Source organism: Seriola dumerili, unplaced genomic scaffold (assembly GCF_002260705.1).
Source record: "Seriola dumerili isolate Sdu_G_001 unplaced genomic scaffold, Sdu_1.0 BDQW01001556.1, whole genome shotgun sequence".
Lineage (NCBI taxonomy): Eukaryota > Metazoa > Chordata > Actinopteri > Carangiformes > Carangidae > Seriola > Seriola dumerili.
The window spans coordinates 530,930-540,813 of record NW_019175811.1 but is presented as its reverse complement, the minus strand read 5'-3'; the positions used below and the strand labels follow the sequence as shown (position 1 = coordinate 540,813).

The 9,884-nt window shown below is 45.9% G+C and overlaps 1 protein-coding gene across 7 annotated transcripts in view; it reads right to left on the bottom strand.

Annotated features, from left to right (window-relative positions):
* Positions 1-2,949: 2,949 nt before the first annotated feature.
* The window catches only part of map4k4 (mitogen-activated protein kinase kinase kinase kinase 4), a 30,205-nt gene continuing 23,270 nt past the window's right edge, over positions 2,950-9,884 (bottom strand). For 2 of the 7 annotated variants that reach the window (XM_022768386.1, XM_022768391.1), the window contains 16 exons: positions 9,391-9,491; positions 9,127-9,254; positions 8,801-8,895; positions 8,601-8,609; positions 7,766-7,944; positions 7,436-7,565; positions 6,741-7,046; positions 5,329-5,446; positions 4,828-4,998; positions 4,590-4,733; positions 4,308-4,442; positions 4,099-4,199; positions 3,864-4,013; positions 3,614-3,773; positions 3,347-3,486; positions 2,950-3,233 (listed from right to left, as the gene is read on the bottom strand). In XM_022768386.1, coding sequence (XP_022624107.1) covers positions 3,150-3,233; positions 3,347-3,486; positions 3,614-3,773; positions 3,864-4,013; positions 4,099-4,199; positions 4,308-4,442; positions 4,590-4,733; positions 4,828-4,998; positions 5,329-5,446; positions 6,741-7,046; positions 7,436-7,565; positions 7,766-7,944; positions 8,601-8,609; positions 8,801-8,895; positions 9,127-9,254; positions 9,391-9,491 — 2,151 coding nt within the window. In that variant the 3' untranslated portion in view covers positions 2,950-3,149. The remainder of the gene's footprint in view (positions 3,234-3,346; positions 3,487-3,613; positions 3,774-3,863; positions 4,014-4,098; positions 4,200-4,307; positions 4,443-4,589; positions 4,734-4,827; positions 4,999-5,328; positions 5,447-6,740; positions 7,047-7,435; positions 7,566-7,765; positions 7,945-8,600; positions 8,610-8,800; positions 8,896-9,126; positions 9,255-9,390; positions 9,492-9,884) is intronic. The other 5 variants (XM_022768388.1, XM_022768392.1, XM_022768387.1 and 2 more) reach the window with 5 other exon arrangements.

Genomic DNA, 9,884 nt, shown 5'->3' with positions numbered 1-9,884 from the left:
CAGGATTTTTACTTGTAATGGAGTATTTCTGCAGTACTTTTATGCAAGTAAAGGACCTGAATGCTTCCTGGACCACTAATCATACTCAACATCTGACTGGAAGGTTTCCTTTATTTTCCCCAGAATATTTGGCTTCTAGACTTTTTACATTCTTAACAAACTGCTTCACTTTTTTAAAATCTGGAATATATCAATTTTTTTAAGCAGAAAATTTCTCAAAATGTTGGCATTTAGTTTAATAAATGAGACAAAGAGCAAGTGATGCTTCCAACATTTGGAGTTCATCAAATGTTGCCATAGCACTATGACAAAGAAAGACACCACACTGTAAATTACTTCTGATTTTATTCAATGGAAAAAAAAGACCTTCAGGAAAATACAGTAATTCCCATAGTACACACAGAGAGGACATAAATTAGAGAGGCATGGCAGAGAGACGTTTGAGGGGAAACATGTCACCTGGCAGGCAGAAAACATTTGATCCAAGCTGCCACACAGCCAGGGGCACACTGCACTATGCAGGATGTAGAGGAATCAGTGAAATCACACTCTGGACTTGCGTAATTCATAACGTGAGCAAAGGTCGATTATTCCTGTACACAAACGTCTAAATGATAGTACAAAAAGGGAATAATACAAAATACAAAACAGGGAAAAACTGCCCTCAAAATAAACCATAAATATTCATATCGATGCACATTGGTTTAACAAAACAATTGCTTCTGTAAACATTTTCAACATAAGGTGTGCATTACAATTTAAAACCACTGCAGTCGCATACTTATCTGAAGGGTTACATAATAAAAATTGCAGAAACAAGACTAAAAACTAAGTCCAAGTTAAAAATATGCCGCTTAGTTCACGCCGTCTGAAGTGGTTTTGTAACACTGCTATTCGAACGTGTGATTATTTTTTTAACCCCCCTTCCTTAGCTTTTCACAGATGATCAGACAGTGAAAGCATCTCATTCCCATGCTCCGCAGCTCTCAGCAGGCCCCTCGCCTCGAGACAGTGAAGGCAGCACGCTTACTGAGAGCAGGACCAGAGTGTCGAGATGACACGAAGGGGGTGAAACCTTGCAGATTTGAGTCCTGTTGTCAAGTTTTCTCATTCATACATACGCACAGCCACAGGATGGATTTGACATTTTTAACAGTGAAATGAGACCGTCCTAACATGAAGTGACAAACAAGTCTTGCCTTGTCATTGGGGGGTTTCAGAGGATGAGTGAGGAAGAAAAATAAAACGAAGTAAAATACAATTCTGGGATGGAGTAACGGTCCAGTTAAAGTAGTGTTTTTTTTTTTTTTTTTGTCTTCAATCCAGACTGGACCGTGTAAACTAACTGCCCATCTGAAGAAAATGTCAACAAAAAAAAAAAAGAGGTCCAATATTGAATCACATGGCTGGTTCAGACTAAAGTGTTCCAACAGTACACAAAATCCAAATGTTTTTCAGCATTCACAGAGGATTTTGAGCAGTTTGTAATCAGCTTGAGACCCTTCTAAGGCAACCGTTTAGCTGAGCATTAAGCTAAAGTCTCCTCTAATAGAGAGTTGGTTGATCGCGGACCCGAACTGCGCAGACGGCGGAGGAGCCATCAGCTGATCGTGCTTCCTCCTCCTCTCTGTGGAGTGTGATGTTCAAAGCTTCTTCTCAACCCGCTCGAGTGACATCTATGCACGCTGCCTTCATTCCCTTACTGTCACTTCTGCCCACTGGCCTCCATGCTACGTTAACGGCCACCTGCTAATTCTGCATGTCTAATTCACAGTTTATCCTAGCCCTACTTATGACTGATGTTAAAGGAAAAATCCACCTGACAAAAGAAAAGAAAACAGCTATTGGTAATGAACCTCACATTTCTGGGTGTATTTTGTTGTTTGGGTGTCGACAAAGCAGCTGACCAGGGAAAATGCAACACTTCATCACAAAACAACTCCTGGAAAGCCCAGAAAAATATCACAGATTGATGATAAATAGGGTGGATTCTTCCTTTAAAACTCATCTACAGGTGTGTCCTGTGTTCTTATGCTTTATTTATGTGCAGCAAGTCACATACAAAATATACAGTGTATTAAAAACTGGGGATAATTTTTTGTTAATAACACCAAAGCAACATGCTGTCATAAACAGGGCTACTTCTGTCTTGACATAACCTACAGTACGTGAGGCAATGTGGTAAAAGTTGAGAAAGTGTCTGTTAAACCCGGGAGAGTCTAAAGCTCACAAGGTTGATGTAGTTAGTATGTACAAGCTGATATCCAGTACCCTGTTTTTTAATGGATATATCCAGAAGGTCCCTTAAAAAATCTTCACTTTAAGGAGGAGAAGGCAAAAAAGTGAAGACAGAGGCAGATTTACAAGTCAAGCAGTGTTTATGGGAGTAAAACTGTGACTGTGAACTAGTGTTTCATGACATGCTTGACGTGGAAATCTATCGTGGAGGGAATAGGAGTGAAATTTACCCAAACAGGACCTGGACTAAACACAGCCACAAAAACAGCTAAACTCAAGGTGTGGCACGTACAGTATTCGCCTTCTTCAATACGGCAACAGCCACGTTTAGCCTCGTATCGTCCCTTCAGACAAACACACTTTGTCAGTCATTCACATGCTCAGTGTTTTCCTCTATTCACACACACACACACACACACACACACACACACACACACACACACACACACACACGCACACATACATGATGCAAAGTTTTACTATGACACATTAAAGATTTTACCATTGACAGGCAACAGATCCCACGTCCCGCAAAGAGGAAGAGGAGAAGTGGAGTTCAGCACAAAAAGGTTGGGCAACAAGGCTGGGGTGAGAGGAACCGGGCGGCTCGTGGGGGTTTCTGTTGTTGTCGTAATATAGTTTACTCAGTGGACTTGTGATGGTGCACGACCCCCCCACCCCCCCAAAAAAACACACACCCACATCCCTCGCTTCTTTTCATGATTACAGTCCAATCCGTGGTTTGTTTGCCCGAGCAGGTGAGAGAAAGCCGCAGAGACGCTTCTCCAGCTCAGACTCAAGGCGGTTTTTCTCGTGTTAATCGTCATTGGTCATAGTCACAATCGTCATCTGTTGGTCGCTGCTTAGGTACGGTCATCGTGTTTGGCTGGTTGTTTGTGGGGGTTTCGCGACTACCAGCTCATGAGGGAGGTGCGTCCCAGGGTCATGAAGTACACCTGGCTGGCACCTCCAGGGCGCACAGAGGCGAAGAAGACCTGAGAGAAACAGGACGAAAAGGTACAAATATATGAGCTTCAGATCTGATCAAGTGTGTTATACTCAAGGAGGTAGAGGTTGATATTTAATTAAGTCAGACAAGTATTCGCACCTTGTCATTCCTCTCACAAAGGAACTTGAGTCTCTGGGCTCTCTTGTGCATGAAGACGCCGTCCAGATGTCCCGTCTCCACCGAGCGGATCTCTATGGCCTTCTCACCCCAGCCCATGATCTGGTTTGACCTAATGTAGGCTGCACAAGCACAGAAGGAGGTTTAGGAGGCATCAGAGTTTCCCTGGCTGGCACCTGTGGTGTACACTGAAGAGCAGATAATAGTCAAACTGAGCCCTCACCCCCTCTCCCCCCTCCCACAACTCACCCACTGAAGTTGGCATTTCTCCCCACTGCAGCACCACGTCCTTGGTGATGCGTCCGTAGGTGTTGACGTAGACGCCCTCGTCCTCGTAACACACCAGCAGCTCGATCCCGTCAGTGTTGGGCAAGATGATGATGGCGTGGCATTGAATGCTGGTCTGGATCTGAGGTTGGGGGGGTAAGAAGCGTTAGGAGGGTAAATAGCATTAAAAAAAAAAAACGAGATACGACCAGACTCTCTGCTGAGCACTTACATGTGTAGGCAGGTAGATGTCGTAGACGGCACCGGAGTCCACATCCACAGCATGGAAGCCTGAGCAGGAGCCGTAGATGACCTTTAACCTCTGACCCTCTTCCACCGTCAGGTCAACCAGCAGAGGCTTGTGCACCAGGTCACCAAAAGACTAAAACCAACCATGAATAAAAGAGTTAGTCAGGTCAAGTAGAACTAGAAGTAATAATTAAAAAAGAGACCCACATCAAACTGACCTTAAAGGCCATGAATTTGTGGTAGGGTTTGGGAGCCCAGGCGTACACCTCCACAGAATTCTTCAAGGCCAGCACCAAGAACTTAATCCTCTCATACTTCACTGGAAGGAAAAGGAGAAGTGTGTCAGTCGTGAGGGTCAGAATCGCCTAATACTTGTGCGTATCACTCAATCTGGGGTTAAGAATCGCTGACCGACAAGGAGACGTACCGACTTTGTAGTGGACGCAGCCCTCCAGGTCGCCCACATTGACCCAACCCTGCTTCTTCTCCACCTCAGGGTCGTTGTGCAAAATCTTGTTTCTGAGCCACGACAGGTAATATACTCGCAGCTTGTTCTTTTTACCTGCAGGAGGCGGAGGTGAAATTTAGAGGGAAAGACACATTTGGACATAATTTACACCTGGTTTTCACAAATGTTGCCTGCATTTAAACACACAATGAAAAAGACACAAAAAAAAAAACACGAACTTGTGCAGCACATGTACAGTACCTGATATGGTGACCAGAACATTGAGTCCCTCCAGGACATCCATCTGTTGGATGCGCCGCCGGTTGATCAGGGGGTAGACCTTCCCCTGACCGCTTCGGTCCAGCAGCATCAGACCGCTCTCTGTCCCCACCAGCAGGTTTACCCCTGGAACAGTCACAGACAAACACACCGATGTGAGTAAGAGGTTGTAAGCAGTGTATTCGACCACATCACATGTTCTTGTTTAACACAGACTCACCCCAGAGCGCAGCGCACAGGATCTCAGAGTTGAACCTCTTCTTGTACTTGCGGATCTCGGGCGTGTCGCTCGGCGGGCGCGTGTTGACTGGGTTGACGTTGACCACTGAGCCTTTACGGGACGGGTCGGACCTCAGCGGGTCCACCAGCCGTCCATCCTGCCCAAATCCAGCTGTGGGGGGGGGGGGGGACAGAGTCAGTACATGTCAGACAGGATACCACCATGTTATTAAATTATTAATGAACAAATTTATCTTCATGCAGCTCTACAGTTTATTAAATTCACTCTCCATGACATATTGTAATAGACAGTACGTGCTGTAATGCTCAGTGTGCACCTTGACTCATCACCTCATCTCAAATGTTTCAACATTATTTCTTTATCAATGATGGAAAAAATGTGTGGGGGAAGAAGCTATTGCTCATAAAAACTCCCTCAGAGAAAAAACAACACATGTTTCTGTCATTAGGGAACAGAAGAGCCTTCATAGTTTTTAATTACCCATGTTGTTGAGGGAGCTGCCGCTGGATGGAGAGACCTGGAGAAGGCGTGGGTCGATGAAGGGAGTGAAGGACGAGGAGGACTTGTGTTTGGACATGGAGTTGCTCTCTGACTGGGACTGAGAGAGATTGAGGACATTTAGAAAAACAAACAGAGACTTCAGAGTATTCCTACTTCGGTAACTTTTAAATTAAACAGCTTATTTATTATGACTTTGGTCCAATCCATGACATAAAGATTTGCTACACCGATTGGTGCTTTATAAAAGTGACTATGATTGTTCTACATTGGCAACAGGCCTCCTCAGTCCTGAGCACATGAATTACTGCTCTGCCTCTGGGGGCTCATAACACGGCTCAATCAAACTGCATTTGTCATGACACAAACATCTGGTAATACAAAGTTGGCGATGAAATTCAGAGTTTATCACAAATCAAACGTGCAGTTACGTTAGTTGTTCTGAAGCGAGCGCAGACAGACATGTTATAGAGGAAAAAAAACAACATGTGAAATGAGAAGAAGTGCGTTTAGGGAAATGAGAAGTGATCCAAGCATGAGCTGCTGCTGTGAGGTGTTAAGAGGAAGAAAAAGTGAAGCACGCAAACAGGAGAATTGTAAGTCCACCACCCAAGATGCCTGTTGTTTCCTGCAGTTATGTCTCACACCACAAAAAGAGGCAGTGCATGTTTGTCTAAAAATGGAAATATATGGTAACTTCACCCCGAACACCACACCAGGCATGCCGTCACCCAACACTGCTACAACTACTAAAACATGGCTGTGTCGTGGTTATCCTGCTACGAGACGGTTGACTGTAGTTCACCCCGAGAAGCTCCAGTTTTAGTTTCCTCCGTGCCCTGACCGGGTTCTACCACCAGGGGACGCCAGTGTTAGCAGCAGGCGCAGTGCAATGCAGCGAAGTGCAGGAGGGAAAGGAGGTTTGCAGCCCTGCTCAGAAGACTCGAAGCAGAGGTGTCAGAGCCAAGCCAGAAGGGGGCAGAGCGAGGAGAGCCAGAGTGAAGCCAGCAGGACACAGAGGGTGGAGGGCGGCAGGATAGGGTGCAGAGATGCTCAGACCAACAATCAAGGGCTGGACGGTGGGTATGTACAGACTTGGATAGGTACAGAAGTCAATGTTATCCAAACCTCCTTAAAATAACTAGAGGAAAAAGAGCATTTGCAAATTGTTTATTTTACCTAGCTTCGTGTCCAGGCAGAGGATGGCAATAAAAAGTGGCAATATTCTTCTACTGAGGGAAACTTCTACACCCTACAGTCGATCCTCGACAATCCTGGACTCAAGCTGGATAAAAACAAACATTTGCAACTGCTCTTTGAAGCCTGTCAAAGCCTGTACACCTGCAACCATCCACTCCTTAGTTGTTTGCCTCTGTGATGTGAGGATGACATACCTCTATGGTAGTGAGCTTGTCCAGGGGGTTCTGTGGGGACATGGCAGGACTGGCATGGCTAGATGATGAGGGGAAGGAGGAAGAGGAGGAGGAGGAGGAGGAAGGGATGGTTGTGGAAGAGGAAGGGGAGTGATGGCTCTGCTGGATAAGGTCTGGTAGGAGGTGTATGCGGCCGGCAAAGCCGTTTTTCTCTGGGAGGCCATGGCCGGGGGGTTGCGGCTGGCCGTGGCCGTGACCAGAGCCAGCCGAGGAAGAGGAGGAGGATGAGGATGAGAGATTGACCGACCGCTTTATGTCAACGGCGCTCTGGAAGCAAGAACAGGCACACTTGGGCTGGAGCAAGCAGGTGGAGAGGAGGAGGAGGAGCTGTACGTTTTGACTGCTTAGTCTCATGATTCACAACAAGATCAGACAACATGTTCTTTAAATTCATCTTTGGGGACCAGCACTGCTGTGGCATGTCGGATTAAATTTAACCTACAACAATCTGACAAGATTCCTCATCTGTACATGTAAAATGTGAAGCAGCAAGTGGCTGAAATTTAAAACAAAAACGGAAAAATGGTGGAGAATGAGTGGACGATGACACTGGACAAAGAAAAAAGGACAATGACATTTCTAACAACTATATGCGAGCAGAATAAGCCTCTAACGTGACAGGAAGTCGTGTCAGTGAGTCGGTCTCCTCCTCTTACCTGTCTGATGACCAGCGTGCCGTCCTTGGAGGGTGTGGAGGCTTGGTCGCTCTCGGAGTCTTCGACCAGCATGGTCTTAGCAGACTCCGTCTCCCCGTTACTCAGCCTCCTGTAGAAGCCATGGGAATATCTGATGTCCATAACCAGACCAGTGTTAACAGTCATGCAGAAAAGCCATGCAGCACTTTGATGGGACATTTTTAATAATGTTTATACTTAAAACAGGAAATTACAAAGAAGTGACTGACACATTTTTAATGAGCGCAGAAGAACGCAACACACACAGCGTGGACCGTGGGCCAACAACATCATCATCAGGCGTATACCTACCCAGCTCTGGAGTCCTCAGCTCCTGAAGTGGACTCCTCTCCCGCCTCCTGGTCCACCTCCTCATCATCGTCCTCGTCGGTGGTGCCCGACTCCTCGCTTGAGGAGGAGTAGTCGGTGACCTTGTGGGGAGGCCGCACATCGTCGACAGCACGGAGCTCCTTGGCCAGAGCAGTCAGGTCCTGAAAGGAACAGTAATGAAGAAAAATGTGAGTCATTACTTTGTATATAGGTTTTTCTTGTCTTAAATCTCTAGGTACTTGGAGTAGAACATTTTTCCCCACTTAAAGTGTTTTTGCAATCTATATTTTTAGCCAAGTGTTACTCCTTAGCACTGTAACCATGCTCTCCTCTGCTTGTTGGACTAATGCAGTCTTGTAAGGTCAGTGACAAGCAAGAAAGGGAGGAGGAATATTTCCCCGAAATGTTCAATAACAAATGGGCCACAGTTTATCCAGCGACAAAGCCAGGTGAGATTAGGAGCCATTCTGACAAGTACAAGGAAACAGGAGAAGTGTGTTTGCATTCAAATGTGGTTGCACTAAAATCCAGGCTCAGGAAGCCTCTGCAGAGGGTTTAACCCCCCCAGTGCCAGGTGCATTTTTATCAGCGACAAGCAGTAAACTCAGAAAGAAGTGTGCAGGCATGAGGGAAGACGCCAGCAGAAGGCAATCACATCACAGGCAGAGAATGACGGAACTGAAATGAATTATCGCATTGATCCTCACAAAGGAGAACCAGCTCATTTATCACAACACTTTAGTATATAATGCAATGAGGAGGGGAGCAATGGTGCAAGCATGGCATAGGTGTGATTAATCTCATTTAATAGGCTTACCACATCACCCTAAGAGGTTTCCCCAACAATCGCGAACCATTGGATTCATGAGATGTTGCACACATCAGGTGGTTGAATAATTAGAGTAGTAGGAAATAAGAGAAAAACACAAGTGGGGGAAAAAAAAAAAAAAAAAAAAAAGTTTTCACCTATTCAGCATCATACAATGATAACCAGCACTCTGGCAGCAGTGGACTTACAGCTGGTCGAGTAGGCCTGGCGAGGTTCTTTTCATCTTGTTTTTTGGGAACGTTTTCAGGCCGCTGGAGAGGCGATCCTTCAGACTTGGAGGAAGCTTCGAGGGGAACAAAAGGAAGCAGCGTTAGTGTGGGAGAAACAGAACGGCGCCAGGAGAGCAGGCTGACAGGAACCTTCAATCGCCCGTATAGAAACAGCTCAGCATGAGCAGACAGCACAGCATAGTATTTGAGTGAGAATGGTGTTATTACTGTAATAATCATGATGACCTAATAAGCAGTTAGTAGAGTCAGTGAAATGCAGCTGTGAACAGTACCAGGGGACTCACAGCGTGGTCTGAAGCGGTCTCCAGGGCTGGCCTGGGAGCTGGAGTTGGAGGAGCCGGAGGAGCTGCCGCTGCCGGGCCGAGGCTGCAGCTTCTCCACTCGGTCCCACAGCGGGCGCTGCTCCACATTACTGCCACGAGGAACAAAGTCTCATTAAGTGGTAAATACACAGTGTACAGGACTTGCCACCGTATGGTTATGCCTTAAAAAAACAACAACGACAGAACCCAAGTGCAGAAATCCTTTCAGAGGGTCTCTTTACTTACCCGCCAGCGTTCCTCTGTACGCCCTGGTTGCCAGGTTGTGACGGCAGAGGGGACTCTCGGCGCGACAGTACTGGAGACCTGGATGTTGTCCTCACTGGCACCTGGCGGAGACAGATTCAGAGGTCCTCACACAGCGGCAGATATGTATTCAGCATGAGCAAAACATTTGGATTAAAGTTCGTCTTAAAGTGAAAATCTACAACAAGAACTCAAAGTTGCATAAGACAAAAAAAAAAAAAAGAAAAAGAAAAAGGAACCCCAGAAGAGCATCACATCACACAATCCTGATATCTGCCCTACATTCACTCTGTCACTTTGAACAGTGAATTATAAAAGCATCTTTTAATCCATAGCTATTGAGTACTCTGAGAAAGTTTGAGTTGAAGCTCTCCAGCACCAGCACCCCCATCAGAATGAATTTAGGTTGGAGGAATGCACTGTTCATTGTATTGTGTAACATAATTGCTGCATTTTGATCAATATTTTACCTCTTA